Source organism: Poecile atricapillus, chromosome Z (assembly GCF_030490865.1).
Source record: "Poecile atricapillus isolate bPoeAtr1 chromosome Z, bPoeAtr1.hap1, whole genome shotgun sequence".
In the NCBI taxonomy this organism is placed as follows: Eukaryota; Metazoa; Chordata; class Aves; order Passeriformes; family Paridae; genus Poecile; species Poecile atricapillus.
Genome location: NC_081289.1, coordinates 27,084,961 through 27,108,790, shown reverse-complemented (window position 1 = coordinate 27,108,790; position 23,830 = coordinate 27,084,961). Strand labels below are relative to the sequence as shown.

Genomic DNA, 23,830 nt, shown 5'->3' with positions numbered 1-23,830 from the left:
GGCGGCAACGGCAGCAGGAGAGCGGCGCCGCACGGGGCGGGGCGCAGCTGCCGGGCCACGGCCCCCGCTTCGGGAACTTTTCCCCCCGCCGCGCCGCGGAGGCCCGGGGCCATGACTGGCGTGGGCGGGGTAGAGGCCTCGGAATGGGATGGGCGGGGCGGGCTGGAAGGTTCCACGGCGCCGCGCGGCGTTTGCGGGCGCGTCCACGGCGTTTATGGGCGGGACGCTGTTTGGCATGGGCAGAGTCAGCGCTGGGGGGCGGAACCAGGCCGGTTGTGGGCGGGGCCTCTGGGGGGCGGGGCGGGCTGGAAGGTTCCGCGGCGGGTGGGCGGGGGAACGAGCGCGCCTGGGCCGCCGCCGTGCCGCCATGGACTCGCGCAAGCTGAGTGAGCTGCGGGCCTTCGTCCGGCTGTGCAAGCAGAACCCGGGGCTGCTGCACACCCCGGAGCTCGCTTTCCTCCGCGAGTGGGTGGAGAGGTCGGTCCCGGGCCGCGGAAGGAGGCGGCCGTGAGGGGCGGGGGGGGAGGGGTGTTCTGGCGCGGGACGCGGTGAGGGGAGGGGGGCGTGTCTCCTCGGCGCGTGCCGGAGCGCGGGCGCGCCGCGTGGCCGGGGAGGGGGGCGCACAGTGTCGCCCCCCGCGGGTCCGGTCCGCGCTGCGGCCTTCCCGCCCTCTCCTCCCCGCCCTCTCCTCCTCTTCCCTCCGGGATTAGTCCTGGCGCGTCAAAAAGACTCGTTAATTTTTCGTTTTGTTTCGTTAACGCTGGGTATTCCCGTTGCAAAAAGCCTGCCCCCCGGCCATCTCGGTGGCTCAGCTTTCCAGCCTGGAAAGCCCCAGAGTAATACTTATTGAGCTAATTCTCGCATTACGCAGCAGAGTTGGTTAGCCGGTCTTAAAAAGGAGCCGAGTTTTTGGGGCGCTGAGTGGCGTTGATTTACATCCTGGTGCCCAAAAGCACAAAATACCTGGCAGCTACTGTTCCTGTCCAAAACGTGTTTTGCTCTTTGAAGTTTAATGTGTCAAAGGCAGTCGAGTTCTCCGCTCCCTGCGAGCCATTTAGATACCTGCTGTTTACGCTGCACGTATTCTGTGTGAGCGGGGCCTGCCGTAGCAGATGCTTCTCAAATAAAAATCCTCTTTGGGTTCCACCCTAAGCGTCCAGAAGCACGAGGCTCGAAGGGTTGGGATTCTTTGCTGCTGGCAGAGAACCCACAGAACCCCCGAGTTCAGCTACGGTGCCTCTACTTGGGTTTTATGGCTGCTGTGCTAAAGAACTCTTGAGAAGAGAGGGACTTACTTTCAGGTGCACGTTTTAAGCAAAGAGAATTTAGAAGATTTTTATCTAATGACGAAGTGGGATTTGTTTTAGAAAATTTGTGTTAATCACGTCTTAACAGGGTTTTGTGTGTATACATGTATATATATGTACATATATATAGAGAAGTAAACACTGGCATTTCACAATACGTTCTATAATGAAAATGGCTACAATGAAGTGTTCATTCGTGGTTTTTTACAGTGATAGTTAATTTTTTTTTGCATCTGAATAACAGTGTGGTTGTAAAACCACTGGTATTTAACTGAACTTGGCTTTGCAGTACTGACAATAGATGTACCTCTGCCTAGGACGGAGATCGATGTCTGTCTTACCCTACTGCATTTATTCGTTTTGCTACTGCATGGAATACTTCAGTGTCTTACCCTAGGCTTCTTCCAGTACTTCTGTGTCATAAATCTGAAGGTGTGGACACACTGCTTTAAAAGGGAGAGGAAGAACACTGACTTCTTTTTGCTGAAGAAAGTGTTAGGGAATGCAGAGATGATTTTTCCATGTTAATGGGAAGGGCTTTAATTTCCAGATTAATTTTTAGAATTTGTATTTGGTGTTTGTCTTATAAATACAGTAATTACATTTAGAGCCATGGAATATTTTTTTACATATAAAATCTTCATTGAATGTCTGTCTCAAAAGTTTAAGAATACTTAAGAGCAAAGCCTCCCACAGTTCTCTCAAGTTTTCTGATTTTCTTCACATATTTGAGTTAAATATTTGCCGAAGTAATACACTTGGATGGTGGTAGTCGTACCCAAATTACTTACCATGTAAAATTTGTCTGGAATTCTGGTGGGTTTCTCTCTGCCTTTGCATAATAGTTCTGTGTGCAGTAGAACTGATAAGTGCATTATAGGGCCTGATCATTCTCTGGAAACTGCTTCAAACAGCATGGCATGCCTTCAGGTGGAAATGAACTTGATCACTCTTATATCTCTGTTTGGCTTACCTGTCTATTCTGAAATATATGGACTTGTTTACCTAGGTAGTGTTATGAGTGATTATAATAATGATTGAATTATACTAAAATGATCATTAAATTTTTCAAGTAAAGTCCTGCTAATTGCTTTGATTTAGATTTTTTCCATAAACCTAGTGATTGTAATTTAAATTATGCTAACTACTCCTGAAGCCAGAATGGGATGCTTTATTTCTGATTAGCTGTTAATATTGCATCAGTAACCTTAAGTCTTACCTGTTTTCATACACTTGTGGTTTTTGGTTTTCTAACCCTTAATCTGCCTAGCTGTTGTATATAATTTCTATATTGATGCTCTTTGTAGAGAAAGCATAGGGTAGTGCGTGAGTGTGTTTGGAAAGTGTTTTGACATTACTTTTATCAAGACATTTTTTATATAATTGCATAAAAATGCAAATGTTTTACTTGAATTATTATGAAATGAGTCATTAAAGGAAACACATTTCAAAACCCTGCAATGGAGCAAAGAAACAATAGCAGTCCTTAAAAATAAAACACAGAATCCCTAATTGATTAATAAGGCTTTTTGTCTTTTTTTGTTGTTTTGTTCAAATAGGTTTTTACCCTTTTGAATTCATGGTAATCCAATTTCTCTCTAACGATAATTTTGCTGTCAATAATAAAAGTGGTTGCAGAAATCACATTTGCAGTTCTTCCAACTAGTCATAAATGTGACACTTTTCATGGCTGTGATGAGTGGAAATGTGCAGTCACTGTTGCAATGGAGTCCTGACAACTCCCAGTTGTTACTGGCATCACACACTTTAAACTCTTTGTGTGTCTTATGTGTGTCTGTGCTTTTTCTACAGCTCAGTACCTGCCTTTCCCTTCAAGAGTGTCTTGTGTTTCCATATACTGCTGAGGTTTAATACGTTGCAAACATTGCATATATCCCTGCTGTGTATTCAATCATTGTTATCAAATACTAGGTTCAGAGATTTTAGAGTAACTTGCTTTTGCGTTATTCTGGGATTATAACTGTAGTTTAAATAGAGATTACCAGGATAGCAGAAAGATTTTCAAGTACTGTGAGTGAAACTGTTTAGCCTTGGCAGTTCATGAAATAGCATATTATAAAATATGCATGTATGTTAGTAAACATTTCTCAGACTGAACTAAACTTGGATAGTTTTCAGAGGGATATGAAGAGAACAGAGGGGACTGACTAAGTTGTTTCAGTCTTGAGGTGATTTAAGGTTTCAGAATTAAAACCAGCTAATAATAGCTATTAGTGCTGCTAAAATGCTTTGTAATTTGTAGTTTCTTTTATGCAGAAGAAAAGTTCCAAGGCTTCACTAGGTGGTCCCTGTAGTCGTCTCTGGTTTTCAGAGACTAATAGAGTTATGTGTTCTATTGTCAGCCTACAAGGGCAAAAATTCAGGAGGAACAGTTAGTCTGTGTTCCTTTTTTTCTGCCTGGCTGGGTAATGATTTCTCAGGCTGCAGTTGTTCAATTCTTGCAGTATAAATTTGATTAAGTAACGTCAACATCCCAGCGATGCATAGAGATTGTTGCAAAAGCTTCTGAACATGCTGGGCTTTGTCACTTGTTGGGGTTTGGTTGGTTGTTTGGTTTTGTGTTTTTTTGACAGTTTTCTCTTGTAAATGAGAAGTAGTTTAGTGCTGTTTGCTTGCCTTTTGCTGCAGGGCCTTGTGCCAGGACCTGTCAATCCTGTCAACTCCTTCTCCAACTCCTTCTACCCTTTCTCCCCCAATTCATTCCTATTCTGCCTCATTCAGGTTTGTTTTCGGCCAGTTTGAGGCCTGACTCTGAGGTGCTGATGACAGGGGGGAGGAAAGAGGGGAGAATGCACTGCAGTAGCTTGACTTAAGAAGCTCTAACTTCTCATCCTTGGGATAGTTTTATGTTGCACTAATTCCTGAAAGCAGATAGTCCTTCCAATTCCACCTGCCCAGCCCTGTTTACCCACATCCTTCTCCTCTCCCCTGCATCCCATCTAACCATTTGTGTGGGGCCCCAAGGAGTTGGTTTTGAGTTCATAGAAACATTTTTATTGAAAACCATCAGGAGGTGGAAATGTGGGGCAGAGGATTGCTGGGAATGTTATTCCTTGTGGTGTGCTGTCATAGGTATGATTAGATGTTCTATCTAGCAGCTGGAGAATTCAGCCTCTGCTTATTCCTGGCTCCTAATCAAAGTCGATAGCATGTGGAAATATATTCTATATTGACAGAATGCTGTCTCCACCAAGACTGCGCCTTAATTGTGGTGAAGGAAAAGCAGGAATATTGAAATATTTAAGAGAATTTTTTTTCTAGGCAGCAGGTTTTTTTAATTGCATAAGCATTTTAGGATGTTCTCTTTAATTGTTTGACCTCTGTTCAAAAAATAATTCTAATTCTAGTAATTTCTACAATCATAATATCTAGTTTTGATTCAAACATAAGTTACATTTAAAGGAGAAAATCCATTTGAGCCAAGAGACACCTTTTCCTTTGTGAGAAAGGGTGGATGGGTGAAGGGTGATGCGAGTGACTACAAGTCTCAGTGGAGTTGTACAACAGTGTGCATTGCACTACACTGAGAAAAGTGTGGGGGATGTGTACTCTGTTTGCTGCTTTGACAGTGAAATGGATCATCATGTTTTGTGTTGCAACAAAAAGCTGAGATTATCAGGATCTGAATCAATAAAATACATGCCACTATTTTGGTAATCTTACTGTTTCATTTTGTCTTTTCTCTGTTTTGCTGAAAAGCATGGGAGGCACCATACCACCCGCTCCAGCCAATGCCTCCACGGAGGAGACAAGTAAGGTGAGATATGAAACATTTGTCACTGAAAATTGATGCTGGCAAAATTACTGAGCAGCAAAAGGGGAAAATTTGCTGTCATTTTTCACTCAGATGGGGGGGTGGATGTTAGAGTTCAGTCTGAAGCTTGCCCATTGTGTATTGTAGACGACTTGTTACAGATGGCTTCCTAGTTCATTTCAAGTGTTATCATGCTCCATTTCCCTAATCCTGAATGCCTGATGTTCTCTGCAATGCAAATGCTGTACAGAGTCTTGATTTCTGGTTTTTTTGTTTGTTTTTTCTTGTTTCTTTATAAACCATTTCTCTAATCATTAGTGGATTAAATTATAATCTCTTTGTGAGTAGAAGTATTTATGAGCATGATAAGTAATGAAGTGATCAGTTGAACTATCAAATTTTTAAGGCAGTATTGTGGAAGATGTTGGCTTCTGTGGATGTATTTTAAGGGAGAAAATAAACTTTCCTTGCAAATATTTATATCTGGATTTTTTCAAGTTTGAATATATTTTGGAAAAATGATGTTTTTAATTTTTTTTTTAACGAGACTGGATGCTGGAATTACTGGCTAGTTAGAGCAATATGGAGGTATTGTGTGTATGTACTGAATATAGTCTGACACTAAGTATGAGGACAAGCAGCTTGTATCTGTGATAATAGACAGGATGTGCTGAGTTACGGGATTCAGATGAAATTTAGATAGAAGTCGATAAGAAAACATTTGAAATTTTTGAAAAAATATTCTAAGCACGTAGAAGTGGCAGCAATCTCAGACCTTGGCAAATGAAAACAATATGTAAATCACTGTCATCAGCTTATTGTTCCCTGCTAAAGGATCTTAGGTTAATGGTATTAAATTGAGAGAATTTTTGATCCAGAGAATGTGTGAGGGGAGGCAGGAAGATTGGAAGAGTTGGTTAGTAATCACTGCAGAAGTGGATCTGAATTGGATGTTATTTGAATTATTTGGTTTTGGTTATTGAATTACAGAATTTGAAGTACCAGCTTTACCAATAATAGAAGTTCATGATTCCAAATTTGGGCTCTGAAATACTTGCATGCATGATAGGCTTAATCTGAGAGGAGGGGAAGGACACTAGTATCCTAAATATAAAATGGTTCAGCTGTATAGCAATCTGATTTTTCTAATACATTGTTATTTATGAGAGTGGGAATAGAGCATTGGTCAGAAATAATGTGTGCTTACAAATGTGTGTCTCTCTCAGGGCAAAGCAGAGGAGCACCCAGAGGAGCCAGTTAAATCACCTGAACCAGAAAGTGAAGAGAGCGACTTAGGTGGGGAAAATTGCAACTTGATTGCATTTTGCCAATGTGAAAATGATTCTGGAAATCCTGTCTCTGTAGATGGAGCATAGTCTTGCTTTTTGTTTTTCCCCCAGAAATTGATAATGAGGGAGTGATTGAACCAGACAACGATGACCATCAAGAAATGGGAGATGAAAATGTGGAGGTAAGCAAAATATTTTCAATGTGGCAGTAGGAAAGATAGGAGGGTTTGACTGTAATCAAGGATAGCAGCTGAGGGAGAATGAATACTCTGTTTTCTGTGTAGCCTACTGTTATTTTGGCTCTTTTTCTTCTAAACAGAAAACTGGCTTAAAATCACATTCTTTTCTTATTCAAGGTTAGAATCAATCAAAAAGTTCCATGTGGAAGATCAGCTCAGAAAATGCCAGCAAAGTTTATCAAAACACCCATGCAAACTAGAGATGTAGAATTCTACCATTCTTCAACTTGGCTTTCAAGTGTTTTATAGCTAAAAATAATGTTGATTAATGTCTTCAAGCTAAAAGCAAAGGTTTTATGGTTTTTTTTTAAACTATTATTTCAATGCAAATTAAAATTAAGGTTCTGGAATTGGACAACTGAAGCACTTTCTCCTTTGGCAAGGTCTTAGTGTGGTAATTCTGGCCTGGACTCTACAGCTTCTGGGGTTTGTTGTGTGTGTGTTTTTCATCTTATTTTATTAGGTAACTGAAGAGATGGCGGATCAGGCTAATGAAAAGAAGATTGAAGCGATAAATGCTCTCAGTGAAGGTGATAAATTGTTTTTGGGTACTTATTGAAGGACATTAGTTTTGGCTCTCCTATTACAAAAAAGGAGAATATCTTGGACCAGTTTTGAATGCTTTTGAGGAGGAGAAAACATACTTCTTGCTGGATACCCAAAACTATCTAGAACATGAAAGCTTCTTCAAGTGCTGTTTGTCCAATGTAGCCATAGTTTAGGGAAAGGTGAGAGGGGGGAATGAGGTACTGCAGCATCTTAATTCCAAATTGATCAATGTAGTAATTCCCTCCATAGTGTCTCTAGTGGTTTGTCTTAATACAGTGAAAAGATGTATAGTAAAGATGTGACATTCTGTTTGATTGCATTCAAAGTTAAATATACAGATTTAACTGGGAAAAGTATCTCTTCTCCTCAAGCATTAATTTTGGAGTTTGTAGTTCAGTAACATAGCGAGAGGAAGAAAGTGATTTTTCTTTGTTGATAATGTTCTCTCTAAGAAGTGTCTACGTAACACTGTGTAAGGCAGGTTTGAGAATTCAGATGTAATTTCATTACATAATGATTGAAACTTCATGGTACTTATATTTAGGGGACCTTCAGAAGGCTGTTGACTTGTTCACAGATGCTATCAAGCTGAATCCTTGTTTGGCCATCTTGTACGCCAAGAGGGCAAGGTGAGTCATAAACTACTGATTAATGTTTCTGTCTGTTCTGTTATTTTCCTTAAAGAGCCTAAATATAGGGCAACTTGAAGATCTGTATAAACTTAAACCACAGGAGGGAAAGGGAAGTGTTAATTTCATGCAGTTTCTCTTCTGTTTGACTCACCAGATTTGCTGTAGCAGCCATATAAAGAATCTTGGTAATAGGATAAATAACAGAATGGTGTTCCAAAATGCATTGTGGTAACCTTAAGGGTACTTCCATGTCTGACCTTCCAGGGGACACCCTGGCAGTCATGCTTGCACTGCCTGAGCTGGGACTGAAGGGCCTTTGCAGCTACACCCCCCACACTCAGACAGTCACATCAAGTTTCCTTCCTGTCTTGATCCTGGGTTTCCCACAGCAGACACTTAGACATCTGGATCCTTAAAATAATTTCATCATGTTGCAATAACAAAATAACAGCTTGAGCTTGTGTTTCTGAGGAGGGATTCCAAACAGAGGAAGCCCTGGGCTTTTATACCTTCACAGTCTGTGCTTGTGATGTGTGGGGTTATGAGCTTCCGTTGTGTCTGCGAGTGTCCAATCACCTGGCTGGGCCACAGCTCCCTGTGCAGAGGTTAGCACCAGTTCTTGTCTGGGCCTCTCACCACCCAGAGTTCAGTCTTCAGCTGACACTGCAACTGCACATGGAGGTATCTGCACTGAAAGTATTCCTCAACAATAATATTTTTGGGATGTTAAGGTAGAATAATGCTGGGTTGCAAACTCTTATAAAATGTGAAGTGTTTTCTGGGATTAAGATGATGATTGAAATGATATTCTGTTTAGATGCAAACTTAGTTTAAAATCCTGTGAATTGTCTCCCTGTTGTAGCTGCTAAATGAATTTGTTAGCAGACCAGGTTCTGCTCAACAGTCTTATGTTTAAATAAGACATATCTGTATCTCAGCCCATTCTCTACCCACCTTACTGCTACTTACCTCTACCAGACGGCAGATGATGCATTGGGAACTTTCTAAATTCATAATGCACAAACATCTTTATCTTCCTGATTCTTCAGGAAGAGTTGACAAGTATGGGTTGCAGAAACAGATTTTTTTTTATTTCTGTTCTTACACAAAAGTCCACTAATCATGAATGATTTGATAATTTAATGGATCTTTTTCATAGCAAAGTTTTATTCAAAGAGAACTTAAACCTTCTTAAAAATAATTAGTGTCCTGTGTAATACAAAATACTGTTCCGTAGTAATACATCTTGACTGATACTTGCTTGTTGTTTTTTTCCTTTCCATATCAAAGTTCTTTCATGTAACACCATTTGCATACCTTAATAGTGCACTGTTGCTGTTGCAATCATAACGGTATTTTTAAAATCTCTTACAGTGTCCTGTCTTCTCAGGACTGAGTGTAGCAATGAAAAATAAAAATTTTAGAGGTTTAAAAGTTCCCTCAATTTGGTCTGTTGTAGAAAGAAATGAATAATATATTAGGATATTGTAAAACTTACCATACTGATCGAGTGCTAGGAGTAATCCATGGTTTTGGTTCTGGGGTGTTTGTGTGTTGGAGAGACTAAGGGCTTTGTGGAGCCAGCAGCATTGGAATGGCTCTCATCAATGAGGTGTAGCTTTGAGGCACTTTCCTGGCACCCTGTCCACCTGTTTGTTCCTAGAAGATAATGCGTGACTTTGTGCTTGCTTTATAAGAAGCCTTAATATGGAGTTACTTAGAGGAATTGTTGAGAAACTGTTTTCAGATTCATGTAAAAGGGAGATGTAGAATTAGATGTAGATGTAGAAGTTCTGACATGGAATATGTTGAATATTGAATACTTTGACCAATTCAGGAATGTTTTTTAGTGTTTCTTCAAGAGATTTTAAATTTTAATTACTTGAACCTCCTAATGTACCGCTCTGCTAGTTAGTCTGATATGCTCGTGTGTTGTAAAATTTTCAGTTTTTACATTTAACTGACAAGGGATTGAGGCTTCTTGCTGAGTTTGTGTTTGTTTTGCTGCTCTTGATTTTGATGACTCATCTCCTATCTCCATGAATCTAGCTTTTGATCCTTGTAGCCTGTGTAACTCCTCATGCTTTCTTTGTGTTACTGTGTTAAAGACTGTGCAATATGGCATGCAGAGGATTTTTGTTGTTTTGTTCAAATTGCTAGTTGCCATTGACCATAGACCCTAGCACCGTGGGGCTGAACTGTCCTTTGCATTTTTGTATCTTTTCATCTGCTCTGAAGTTATTCTTGCTGACAAGGCTTGAGTCTGAACAATGAATGCTTTCAGTTCTTGCTCATGACTCACCTACTATGCTGGGAGGGTGAGACTAAATTTTTGCAACTTTGTTACCTATGCTACTATGAAATCTTTTTGAACTCAGCTCTTCAAATGCATTATCTCACTAGCTTGCCTGTTAGTCATCCAAAATTATTTCCAGCTTAAGTTAGTAACTTGGTATTTCAATATGTATGATAAATGTTCTTGTTCCCACAGTGTTTTTGTGAAACTACAGAAGCCAAATGCTGCCATTAGAGATTGTGACAGAGCCATCAAGATTAATCCTGACTCTGCACAGACCTATAAATGGAGGGGGAAAGCACATAGGTAATGAACTGCACCTGTACTTGATGTTATCTTTACTTGGAGGGAATAGTTTTGTTCATACATTCTCTCCTTCTCTGTGCCTCTGAACTGTTTGTCTTGTACCTGGGAGCAGTAGCTGTGAGCCAAGAAACCATTGTGCTGAATATGTGGCTTAGAGAATAGAAAGGATGATAGTGATTTATTGATGGCAATTTATGAGTAGTCCTCTTGGTACTGTGGTCCCCCCCACCCTTCCTCTCTCTGTCTCATCTTCTAATGGCTTCCTGCTTTTCTGAATAACATTTTCTAATCATTTGGTAAAGATTATGAGATCTAGGACTGCTTGTTTTATTTGTGTTTTTGAGAACAGTTTGAATTAATACCTGTCTGAGCAGAAGTGCTTTGACCATTTAGTAATACCACAGTTTGCTTAAAATTTTTTAGTTATCAAGCGTATGTATAAATTAATAGTAAGGAAGTGTGCACAGAGGCTGACATGACCACTTTAATTAAGACATGGTGCATCCAGTCACAGGGTTTGAGTGCTGAGTGTAAGTGTCCACTTAAGCCTGAGGTGGTAGAAGTGCTTCTTGTGTTTAGCTAGGGAACCTTCTCCGTGTTAGATCATTCTTTATAGCAGACAATGACATGATCTCATGGAGAGTTTTTTACTCATTGTTACTTCAAGTAGAAGTTACTCTAAGGATATGAAGCAAGCAAGCAAGTGTCCTCTAATGGTATTGTAGTCTGCAGCTTAGAGGAAACACTATTATTAAATGTTATTAACCATTATTAAACCATTATTTAACATTATTAACCATCATTAAACCATTAAACACAGATTATTAAACTTCTGTAAGTCCTTGTAGCTCTAGGTAAAATTTCTGAGTGATGCAGGGTTAAATGTTTTGAATAGCTGCAAGTGGTCAGTTTTCCCTTCTGACTGTTGGTGTCTTCTGAATTCCAGACTTCTTGGTCACTGGGAGGAGGCTGCTCATGATCTTGCATTAGCTTGTAAACTGGATTATGATGAAGATGCAAGTGCCATGCTGAAGGAGGTGCAGCCAAGAGTAAGTGGGGAAGAATGTTGGAGGTCTTTCCTGTATTTGTTTGAGTGGCATAGCTGCCTTCATATTCTTCAACAGACGTTGTCTGGAAGAAATGTGTTCATATGTCTTCCGACACTTCAGACTGAATTTATAAATACTTCTGTCTTTAGTAACAGCTGCTTATGGCTGTGTGTAGAGAAATTGAGTGTGTGGGGCTGGGCATGTAACAGAAATATGAAATACATTCTTTCTTAAAATTTTAACAGAAGAATCTGAAGCAGTTGAAATTTGCCAGATATTTTAGGATCTAGACTAAAAACCTTCAGAAAAGCCAGAGATAGCTAGTAATTGATTTTTTCCCAAGGTATTTCTGAGTTGATAAAGGCTTTGACCTTAGGCATGTTTTCCAAAGGAAGCATTTTGAAATGGTTTGTACTTTCATTAGTCAGCCCCATGAGGGCAGCCTCAGCTCTGCACAACTGGTTTTCAGCTGTTCTCCCCTGGCTGACCCCAGCAATCTTGTAAGGAGAGACTTCTGTAACACTATTGATAGCAGGCTTTCTTTTTCATGTTTTTGGCTGCTTATTTGAAATGATTGACACACCACAGATGGCAGCTGTTGCATTGTATTGGATTTACATAGGAAGTTTGGGGGAAGGTGGAGACTGCAGGGCTGGCCTCTTGTAAGGAGAGACCTGAGGCTGCCCCTGTGTCAGAGGGAGCCAGTTCCAGCTGGTGCCAAAGCTGAGTCAGTGATGCCAGTGGTGCTTCTGTGATATATTAAAAAAGATTAAGAAATGCAGTGTAACAGCTGTGAGAGGGAGGGCAAAAAAGAAGAAAAATATGAGAGAAGCAACCCCTGGGAGACACCAAGATCAGCGAAGAAGGAAGTGGGAGGAGGTGTGCTAGGCATGGGAGCAGAGATTCCCCTGCGGCCAATGGAGAAGGTCATGGTTTAGCAGGTTGTCCTTCTGCAGCCCATGGAGGATCCCATGACAGAGGAAGTGGATCTGCCCTGAAGAAAGCTGCAGCTCATGGAGAGTTCCCTGGAGCAGGCTCCTGGCAGGAACTGCAGCCTGTGGAGAGGAGCCTACACAGAAGCTGTTTATGTGGCAGGAGCTGCAGCTCATGGGGGACCCATGGTGGAACACTGTTGGTTAAGCACTGTACCTTGTGGGGACAACCAGACTGGAGCAGTTTGTGAAGAACTGTATCCTGTGGAGAAGACATGCTGGGGCAGGAAAAAAGTGTGAAAAGGAAGGAGTAGCAGAAGTACAGTGTTGTGAACTGATAACAGCCCCCATCCCACTGTGCTGTTCAGGGTAGAAGAGTGGGGAATGAAGCAGTAAAGCTGAGCTTTGTGAAGAAGGTGGCTTTAGTTGAGTCTTTGTTTCTCATCATCCTGCTCTATTTTTAATGGGCAATAAATTAAATTAATCCTCTCCAGGTTGAGTCTGTTTTGCCCATGATGGTAGTGAGTGGATGATCTTGTCTTTATCTCAATCCAAGGGCTTCTCCATCTTATTTTCTCTTCCTGTCCTGTTGAGGAGGGGAAAGTGAGAGAGCCAGCTCAGTGAGCATCTGGCAGCCAGTCAGGTTTAAACCCCCACAAGCATAAACATCCCTGTGTCTAATAGCTTTCAGTTTTTCTGCCATGTATTTGCTTCTCCAGCAAAATGACAGTGGAAGCCGGTTTACAACCTATTAGTCTTCTGTTTTGGAGATTGTTGATCTGTGTTTAATGTAATTAGGTTTTAGGTCTCAACTGGTTTTCATAAGAAGTAATACTTAATGCATGGCTGAGGGGGAACCTTTTCTTTCCCAGTTAATCTGCCTGAGCACAGAAACAGCAGAGTGAGTATCTGTGATACATGGATGTGTAGTTGCTAACTACATGGGAATTTGTGTATGTAGCTCTAGGAAGAACATAGGATCTTTTCATGGGTGATTTTCAAAATCTTTAGTAAGTGAAAATGATGCATTCATCTAATTTACTCACTTCAAGCTTTTCTAGAATTTTTTACTTTGTAGCACTTTCACCTAAAAGTCTAAGTTAAACTCAGAAAACGTTTAGCTCATTTTGAGGAATACTTAGAGCAAAAATCTTAAATTTGGAAACTGCTTATGCTTCATTAAAAAGAAAACAGAGCATTTACCTCTCTCTTAATGAGCCACTAAATGTTAGTGACGTCAGGATCTGATAGCAGGTACTGCGTACGCTATCATTCCTGCTGCCTCCAGTGTGCTTTCTCTGGCAGATGCACTTCAGGAATGGTGTAGTATGGAATGAGTATCTCCTAGCTAAAATAAGTTGTATCAAAGTTCTTCTACTTCAAAAATATTTTTTTCCTTTAAAGAGTATTCTAAAAGAATACAAGAGTATCTATTGTCTTAGTAGTATCTTTGTTCTTGCACCCGGGTTTTGCAATGTGTTTTTTAGTTACAGGAATATTACAAAGTAACCGTCATACTCCATTTCTGAAATCATGAACCATTTTTGCAATTATTTATAAGGATACGTTCTGTTTTGAGGAAAGCAGTGCTGCAGTTAATTCTGTTGTTAAAAGGAGCCCTGAGTGAGGAGCCTTGGGAAGTTCATTGTTAATTCCTCTTTCGCTGGGACTATAGATTTAATGAATTTGAGGAAAAAGTTAGTAAAAGGAAGCAAACTTCCTCCCCACCAGTCCTTTCTTGGTTTGGTTGAGTAATTCTTTGGTCTGCTTGTGTCGGTCTGTACATGCTTAGAGGCATCTGAAACAGCAATAACACTATCTAGAAAGTATGTGTGTGTGTAGTGGGAATTACCTTCCTGTTTTGTCCTTTTTCAGGGCACTTGCTGGTTTTAGCCCCAGAGAAATCAGTATTTCAGCATAAAAGCATAAATGCACATGGAATAATAACATGTTCAAGTTCTAACGATGATGCAAGTTCTGAAACTACTGCAAAAAATTTGCTAGAGTGCGTGTTCTGGTGAATCCAGTCAGGGTTGAGTAGACATAAATGACTGACTGTCATGGGAAAGAAGTAGCAAACAGCTCCTAAAGCAGAGAGGCTTTTAGGATGAGAAATCGGTTCTTAGTTTTAAGAACTGCTAGAATGAGTTGGTTATGCTTACATGTGTTTTGCATTGAAATACATTGTGTGATATACTAGAAATGTGTAGGAACTCCTGGTATTCCATTGTGACAGGCTCAGAAAATTGCAGAACATCGACGAAAATATGAGCGGAAGCGGGAAGAAAAGGAAATCAAAGAAAGAATGGAAAGAGTGAAGAAGGCACGGGAAGAGCATGAGAAAGCACAAAGGGTGAATATTCAGGCTTTAATATTTCTTAATAATTTGGAGAGTGTTAATTTTGGTTAGCATTAATTGCAGAGGAAAAAATACTTTAAATGTAAGCTTTAAATTTTAGAGAGTTGTTTTTTGTCTTGGTTACTTAACCAATAATGAAATCTGAAGAAGAGGGTATTTGAGTTAATCTGGTTTTATTGCTTGTGACAAAAACAGCCTCTGGAATCGCTACTAATCCTGTACTTCAAGAAGTCAGTTATTGTATGACTGTTCCAGAATATTTTTCACTTAAAGCACTTACGTATCCCAAAGTGGGAGGTTTTAAATTCAGAATAATACTTTGCTTCTCTTCCTCAATTCCTGGCACAGTTTGCTTGCTTTTTTTTAACGCTTTAATAATGTACTTGAATATGTGGGGGGTGGGTATTCTAAAAATACAGTTGGGGAGCTAAAACAAATTGTACAGTTCATGTTCAGTAGAAACATACCCTGCATAACTAACCTGCAGTCATGTACAAAATTAAGAATAGACAAAGCAATTTCTTGTCAGTGATTTTGAAGGTAGTAGAGTGCTTTGTTTCCTGTGATAGCATATCTGCCTGAAACAGTCTTGGCTATTTTTTTTCTCCTAAACCCAGTTGAGCAGTAGAAAACAGACTGCAGTTCCATTGTTTTGTGTGGAATGATGTGCTTTCATCTGCAGGAGGAAGAAGCAAGACGACAGGCAGGAGGAGCTCAGTTTGGTGGCTTCCCAGGTGGTTTCCCAGGTATTTTATTTTTAAGCACCAATACTTGAGGTAGAAGTGGCTTTCGTTTCCATATGGAGTATAACTGCAGTTTTTGTAGCATTTGTTCTCAAGATAGAGAGAAAAATCTTATGTGAAGTTTAGAACTTGTATACAAATAACTGTTGGAGCACTAGTAGTAAAAGGGATGGGATTCCTTCTCTTGAAGAGGATTGATGCTGTGTAGCAAGTAGAGAGAAGACAGAAGTCAATAATTGAAGGATAACAGAATGAAAGAATTTAGGTCAGGGAAAACAAAAGAAGCAGAATTTGCTTGATAATGTGTTTAAAAAATGAGTATGAAAATGTTTTCTTAATTACCCAGGGTGCCTTGAATCCATTCTGTTTAAGAACAGTAGTTTTGAAGTTGAAAATTTGGATTGAACATGAGGGAAATCTCTGCTGGTTGCAAGCTGTTTTCAACAGAACAGTTCTTTAAAGAAGGTAGTGCAGATTATCTTATAGAAAAATTATCCTTGACAGCTTCCCAAAAAATAGACTTTCCATGTTATACAACGAACTGGGCAGAAACAAAAGTACTGATGCTCTTGAAGATTGTAGTGTAGTTCAGAGTTGAGATAGGCTGTGTGTGTGCTCTAAATGGATCAGCAGCCAGGTAGAGACCATATGTGTCATGCTTGGCACACCTGGGGAAGCTGCAGAATAGGGATTCCATAAAAAAACCTCAAGCATTTTGCTTCAGGGGTAGTTTTCTTGATGTTTTGTTGGAGTTTTTCCCCATTGGTGTACAATTTTTCAAAACCTAAAGTTCCTGCTAAATGTAGAATGTGCGTGGGACATACTACTGAGCTGCTTCCACTCTAAATTGTTCACCCCAGGCATTCAAACTCCTTATGTTCCTGAACTTGAGGCCTACCTCATTTAACTTAACCAGGAAAAGAACTGTACTCATTAAATGCCTCCTATTCAACTGGGTACAAACATGGATGAAATAAGATGTAGGTCTTAACAGAAAGAGAAGGTGAAGACCCTGCTTTCCATTGAGTGGATCAGCTGTAGCTGTAGAGAAGACATGGCTTTAGAGATGTGCCAAGGGCAGTACGTCTTGGTCTCAGGAAGCATAATTACTGTGTAGGTGAGTTGAACGTCTTTCATCATGCGTTTTTCTTGTGTTGGATTTTCAGGTGGCTTTCCTGGGGCTGGAGGCATGCCAGGAATGGCAGGTATGCCAGGACTCAATGAGATTCTCAGTGATCCAGAGGTTCTTGCGGCCATGCAGGTGAGTATTTGTTACAGTCAAAGCTACACGTTCTGAGCGAGAAAAGAACAGTACCTAAGGGGAGGAAGGAAGATGTGACCTTTTGGATAGCAGTGGGGTGTTTACTTATTTCTGTTGTAAAATTTTTTCCTGATGTGTGTGACTTCAGACTGCCTGGATTCAACCTTAGCTGTTTTGCAAACTAATGGAAGCTTAACTAAAGATGACACACAAACCCTGCCCCATGTCTATGATAGGCAAAACTGTGTGCTATATGCAGTTGTCATCTCTTTTGAAAAAGTCTCTCAGATGGTTGTTTTCTACACATTATGGTTCACTTGCTCATTTTTTGAGTGCACACACTTTATAGAGGAATGATTATGCACAAAAAGAAAAAATGGTAATATTTTTCTTACACAATATACTATAATAATATTGTGATGAGAATTCCCTTCCTTTTAGGAGATTAAATGTTTGAGTTTTTGCCAAAGTATTATTAGAATAGTTCTTTATCTGGCATTTTCTGAAATCATATTCAAAAAGCTTACTTCCATAGTGGGCTTGATTAATTGCTCAGTATCGTAACTACTTCTACTCAAGAAAAATATTTCAACAGATTAAAGGGAGCATGTCTGACAACACCAGTTTTAAGGGCAGGTGGGCTAGAAAAAGTCAGAGCTGTGTAGTTACATTTACATTCCTACATGATCAAGTATAAAACTGTCTTGTTTCTTTTTTGTGGATTGCTGTGATTAGAGTTACATATTGTCCTCAGCTCATTGAAATAAAGGCATCATAAAGGAAGCTTATTCAGTATGCCCTGGAATCACAAAGAAATCATCACTTTCCCTGCAAAAGTTCGTGGGTTCATTCCCTTAGTGGTTGCTGGTGTTGGAAAACACACCTTCACTTAGGCTGCCACAGTCAGCAGTGTTGGCTTGCATGCAAACCATGCAGAAAGGGCCCTTGACATGTTGCTGTCTTCCTTACCTGGCTACTTCCTGCTCTAACACTGGAGTTTGTGATGAGAGGTTGCTGAAAACAGTGTTGAGGTGCAGCTAAATATTCAGTGCTTGTCACATGGTTTTAAGAAAACTCCATTGCATGCTGATTACTTACGCCCCACCATAGGGTAGGACTCTTGTAAGAATGTGTGTTGACAGTGTTTTCTGATAATGCAGACAGGCTTTAGCATGTACAGCCTGTTAGCAAACCTTGAGTCTCTTACTGTACTCTTTGCATCAACTTTGTATCTAGATATGATTTATTAGAGCCTGATCTATGTCTACACTGCCAGCTTTTCCTAAAATGTCCAACTCTGTTTTCTGGTCTTTTCTGAATTGGCCATGTAAGCTGTAGTTTTAAAAGACAGTAGTTTCTACTGCTTGGCATCTGCCCAGTGCAGCTACAGAATGTGTTGATGGATAATGTTAGCTGGCAGCTATTATATTATGTCTGTTATCTGAGGTAACAAAAAAGTCTGAACATACTGAAACACACAAGTTGCTGCAAAATTGCTTTTTAACTGCTAGTCTGTAGAGGCTTTTCTTATAAGGCCTTAGTGCCAAAATGGGAATATTCTAAGAGTAAAGGCCACCACCTCAGTTTCTTTAGACTTGCTGTGATTTCATAATTTTGGAGACTATTCTCCATGAGTTAACACTGAAATGTGCCTGAGTCTTTTGACATCTCAGCAAACCTGAAAACCATGTGTGCCTGAAGACAAGCCAGATTAAACAGGTTTTGCTGTTAACTTCATCTTGTCATCCACAGAAGCAAAGAACCAGATATGGTTGCCTTTGGACATGTTTAGGGGAGTTGTTGCTTGTCATTTACATAAATCTTACCTAGTCTAGGTGACCATGCTCTGGGCAGGGGGGGTTGGCCTAGATGATCTCCAGAGGTCCCTTCCAACCCAAACAATTCTGTGATTTTGTGATCTCTGCAAACCACTATAAAATTTTTTTTCTTGAGGAAGCTTTCTGGTTTTGTTACCTGAAGATTAATTTCTTAAAGTTTTTTAGGGTTTTTTTGCTCAAAGCAGCAAAAATTCTCTGGCATTTCTTTTCACAGCTTCTTACTGGTAACAAGTTGTAACTTTTTGCAGTGGCTTCTAATGCATGGGTGTTCAGCTCATTTGCCCCTAAGCTTTCTAGTCTCCAGAAGAATTGACTGAAATTTTAGTGTGTTTTGTATTACTGTTTTGTCTGTCTGGAGGGTCGTCTAGTACTTCATATCTTGCATATACAACTGCTTTCTCTAGACACATGACATTTGCATTTTGGAGTCAAGTAGAAGTTCTTTTTATAAGGAGTGATATGTAAGATGAACCTGTGGATTCCTTATTTGACATGTAGCCATATGTTAGACACAGACTTCCAAGGAAACGTGTTAAGTTAAAAAAAAAAAAAAAAGTAGTGATAACTTTCTTCTTGGAAGTGTTATTTTCCCTTCTGCAACTAAAGACCAGAGCATTAGAAAATTGAATGTCTCCCTAGTACCATTAATGGAATGGCTACCATTCTACCTTATGCACTATACATTTCCCTGAAATGTTTAGAAATGTAGATATCCTCAGTCTTACACTTTATTTTGATAATATTGCTCATCGCTGTTAAACCTTGGATGTTATACACACTCTCTAAGGTTGAGAGCTTCCAGGGAGTCACGGAAGTGCAGAATCATTTACATGCTGTGAATTTATAGAAAAGTGAAACACATAGCAGAAAACTGGATATTTAACATTTAGGATGTTTAGGAGAGCTTTGATACAAACTAGTGACTAAGATTACTCAGCTTTTTGTTCCAGATTTGTATATAAGTGAAACCACAGACTTAGCAACATGACATAATCTTTATAATCATGTGCCCTATTTTGAAATCAGTTCAAGAAGCCTGAGGTTGTGAAAGTTTGCCTTTTTTCTTTCCATGGGAATCTTGTAAAGTGGAGAGGAGAATGTATCTAGTCTCTCTTTTCTGTCAGCATTCTGTTTTCCATATACTTTGCAGATTATTTTCTGTGAGGGAGACAACACATTTGTAAATCCTCCCATAAGACTGGACTCTTGGTTCCCAGCATGTATAAAATATGACTGAGGTGTGTGGGGGTGCTTTCAGTGGAGTCCACACCTACCAAATGCAATTTAGGATCAGACTTGTTAAACAGCTTTGGACTGAGTCTGATGCTGGAATAGATACAGGATGGTGTTGCTATATCATAGACAGCTCTGAGCATACTGGTTGGGTTGTGATGGATTCCAAAGAACATGCCTGCTGTAGCAATGGGTTAGAGGTCTAGGAAGCAGTGTGTCTTTTGGTGAAAATACTTAAATGTCTTAGAACAGCAGATGAAATGACAGCTAACATCTGTGATTTGTACTGAACATAATAAACTGCTTGCACTTTTGTGGAATTAGAGAAAATTGGAATTTCTTGTAGGTATTGCTTGTAATGGAAACATTTTTTCCAAGCTGAGATGTAAAATTGTTACATACAGATTCATTATGTTCAAAACATATACTGGTAAAACAAGTAAAACCAGTTCAAGTTCAGTGGAGGCCAGAGGTATACTAGAAGTATGGGAAAAAGGTATTCATGCTTCTCATATTAAGTAGAGAAGATGGAGAGGTTTTTTGGGGGCACTGACTTTATTGAATATGTGAATGTATTTATCAACTGGAGCACAGTAGTGTGATAAGAAATAACAAGGTTCTTTTCCAAGTGGGAATTTTCAGTGGAGGTGGGGAATGACTGAGAATTAGATGCATTTTTAAAAGCCAGACATTGCCACATTGTCTGCTCACAACCCAACAGTTTCAGGCTTCCACTGCTAGAATGAAAAAATAAGATGAGAATCAGCTGTTCCTCAGAGTAGAACTTTTCTATCATGCATGCTACACACATCAAACTCCTACCTCCTTCAAAATGCATTTGAAAGATGCCTGAACAGAAATAATACAGCAGATGTGGCTGTGTTTGGTAACTCCTGTCCTGGGGAAGCAGAAGTCTTATCCTATCCCCCTTCTCACACACTGACCTATTACTATAACAAGTTCAATAATGACTCTGGTGTTTAGTGACACAGTTTTAACAACATGCACTGTATTATTGGGTTGTCTTTAGAGACTTCTTGCCAGAAGACTAGTGTAGGCTTGTCATGTAAAAGCTGAGCAAGACTAGGTTCATGTGGAACCACATAATCACTTTTGTAGTTGTTTTACAAATGCCCTAATTTTTCTTTTTTTTTTCCTTTTGCTTTTTGTCCTGTAGGATCCAGAAGTTATGGTTGCATTCCAAGATGTTGCCCAGAACCCAGCAAATATGTCCAAGTACCAGAGCAATCCCAAGGTCATGAATCTCATCAGTAAATTGTCTGCCAAATTTGGCAGTAAACCGTAAAATCCCTAGTTCTTAAAAATCATATCTGAATGGCAAGGATTGGATTTGGCTAACCAGCGTTGCAATAAAACAAACCATTTTACCTCTGATCTTCTTAAGAAGAGAAATGGGGTGTTCTTCTAAGGAGAACTGCTCTCTAGCCCAAAGTATTGACTTTATTCGATTATTGGTTTGTAGAACTCAAATTATATTCAGATGACCTAGTTTTCAACCATCCCTTCTTGTCCAACAGTTGCAACCTTTCATCACAAGTATTACAGACAGCTTCCTCTGAATGAACATTCTTATAACAAATTGTAGTATTCCAGGAGTGCAAGATAAAAAATATGCCGTTTTTTAAAATTGCTCTCACTGAGCAAAGGGGAAAATACTTTAACAACTGAAGTCTGTCTTAATCCCCTTAGGACAGAAAAATAGCAAAGGTGGGACAAGTCTGAAGAATTAACTGGATAAAGGAATTGTCTGCAAATAATTTTTTTTTTTTTATGGATGATTGACTTTTTAGAGCTATTATCAGTATAATCAGGCTAGCTAGTTACACACTGGAACTTCTTGCAGTACTGCAAATACTATATCATTTTGATCACTATAACTGTGCAGTAAAGGTTCAGTTCTACCCTTTGCACAACCTGGCATGAAGTACATATTGTTGAGGCCACAGATGTTACTTGTTCAGTTCTTGTCCAGCACCTTTACGTAACATTTAATTTATCAGTCTAGGTAGGGAGAGCAGCTTCCTGTCTGTGCTTGTGCTCTTGTCTTTTCCCAGCTGGCAGGCCCTCTGCTGGTTGCATTCACCCTTCCTTGGGGCCATGCTTACCAGGTTGCATCTATTTGGAAACTTTAGGGAAGGAATCTTGTTCCCATCACTACCTCTGTCCCACTGAATGCAAGCCATCCAGAACACGTACATGCAGAGTTACAGATGGGTGAAGGGGGGAGTACCCAGCAAAATTGCAGCTCTGGGTTCTGAATTGGTTTGGGTTCTTACATGCTCAGTGATTAAAATTTCTTGGTCAAAGTCCTGCTGTCTCTGTAGAGGTGATGACTCTTTCTTCACCATGTTCTGTAGTCTTCCGTCTTTTCTTGTAGCCTCTTGTTTAAAAAAGAAATAAAGTATCTTGTTGTGGTTTTATACCTCCATGGTTTTGAGGCTTGTGATGCGGAGGAAAAGGTGAAGTAATTGGAACAGACAGAACATTCTTCTAACACGTGCATTTATCAGCATGGGTATCTTTGAAGCAGTGTCTGAAGCTGATGATGTTCAGTGGGTTTGTCTACCAATAAAGACAGTTGCTTCTGTTTGTCTTGGCTAAAACATCTTTTATGTGGAAAGAATGACCATAGTTACCTGTTCACCCCTTGAGTTTCAAGGTTTGTGTTAATCTTTTGTAATTCTGTATCTTAAGCCATAACTGATGTTACCATTTTTAAACAAATATGGTTTGATGTAGGAACTCAACAGCAGTTGAAAAAAGTAAATCCCCAAATGCTTTTTCTCCTACTAATGACCTGCACAGTGAAATGTGAATCTTTTTGCTTAAGAAATACAGTTCTGAATACTTCTCTTCGCCTTTAAAAATAAAAGTATGGTTTTGAAAAACACTGCTTTTTGGGTTTGTGTAACTTTCTGTTAAAAACTATTTTGCTTAAATTAAATGTGGATGTGCTTTAATTAAACTGTATATATAACTTGTGTTTTAAATTGGAACAAAATGCCTAAGGGCTCATCCTCATGACCAAATGAACTCAAATTATAATTGTGTGTTGCTGTGTGCATGGCTTTTGTTCATGGTCTTGATCTCCTATTCCCAAGAAGAGATATTTGAAGTAGGTCACCCCTCAGTATAAGCTAAATCTTGACTTCTGCATTCAGGCTAATGCATATGTGTTATGCACAAATTAGAGTATCTTGAATATAGATTTATCCCCTACAGTTTCCTGTTATTCCAACTTGTCTGTCTGTGTCTGTCTACCCATGAGTAGTCAAAAGTAGGAAATTATTCCTACCTAATAGAAATGGTCATATCTGTGTCCTGCCTGCTTGCTTACACGTCAGTTGCCCTTACTGAGAGTTGATTGATTCTATAAAAGCATCCTCTCTTGTTTTGATGTTGGCATTAGCAGTTTAGCTGAATTCTTGTTCTTTGGGAATACACATCCTATGACTCCCTTGGTGTGTGAGCTTTTTTGCTTTTAGTGTTACTCAGCAAGTAAATTGACAAGTTGTCATCTCAGTTCCCCAAGTCGGTGTGTGGACATCCAAGCAGCTAAACTGATTTGAAGAGAAGTAAAAGTGCAAAAAGCTAACTACACAAGAGATGAGCAAAGATGGGAAGTTCCAAATGCGGGATGTAAGTAGCTAAATGAGAAAGTTGTTACTTTCATTGGTTGCTCCTGCATTTACTGGCAGCTCCTTCAGGTTATTTGTTCAATTGCAGCATAGAGTAGGAGTGGTTGTTGCAAGTGCAGTGGCAATAATCAGCTCTGCTGGCAGTTTGTCTCTGAAAGCTGCAAGAGCATACTGATGTCAGCTGGGACAGAGTGCTGCCAGTCCTGCCCCTGGCTCAGGTGTGCCTTTCTGCCTTGTGCACAAGTCCTATACTGTGCTGTTTGGCTGATCCCATGCCACAGATTCAATGACCCGGGCTGCCCAGGACAGGAGTGCAGTGATGCACCTGCAGCTGACTGGTAGCAGAGGCTCATAGCCTTGTTC

At 39.9% G+C, this 23,830-nt stretch overlaps 1 protein-coding gene across 3 annotated transcripts; it reads left to right on the top strand.

The window, feature by feature from the left end:
* The first annotated feature begins 1 nt into the window (after position 1).
* Positions 2-22,719, top strand: ST13 (ST13 Hsp70 interacting protein). 3 transcript variants are annotated; one of them, XM_058864525.1, is made up of 12 exons: positions 2-129; positions 5,028-5,085; positions 6,309-6,378; positions 6,483-6,553; positions 7,074-7,140; positions 7,704-7,788; positions 10,283-10,393; positions 11,340-11,442; positions 14,611-14,727; positions 15,416-15,479; positions 16,643-16,737; positions 20,986-22,719. In XM_058864525.1, the coding sequence occupies exons 2-12, from the start codon at positions 5,029-5,031 to the stop codon at positions 21,112-21,114; spliced, it is 969 nt and encodes a 322-aa protein (XP_058720508.1). In that variant the 5' UTR covers positions 2-129; position 5,028; the 3' UTR covers positions 21,115-22,719. The 3 variants fall into 3 exon arrangements, with proteins under 3 accessions (XP_058720508.1, XP_058720507.1, XP_058720506.1); XM_058864524.1 differs by lacking the exon at positions 2-129 and adding an exon at positions 308-477 and having other exon boundaries at positions 15,416-15,467; XM_058864523.1 differs by lacking the exon at positions 2-129 and adding an exon at positions 308-477.
* The last annotated feature ends 1,111 nt before the right edge of the window (positions 22,720-23,830 follow it).

What these genes read in the sequence shown, in the direction of transcription:
- ST13 (XM_058864523.1), top strand. Translation starts at nt 368, where the DNA reads ATGGACTCGCGCAAGCTGAGTGAGCTGCGGGCCTTCGTCCGGCTGTGC. An exon ending in AAGTGAAGAGAGCGACTTAG is followed by an intron (nt 6,379 to 6,482) that starts GTGGGGAAAATT and finishes TTTTTCCCCCAG; the next exon opens with AAATTGATAATGAGGGAGTG. An exon ending in AGCATGAGAAAGCACAAAGG is followed by an intron (nt 14,728 to 15,415) that starts GTGAATATTCAG and finishes TTTCATCTGCAG; the next exon opens with GAGGAAGAAGCAAGACGACA.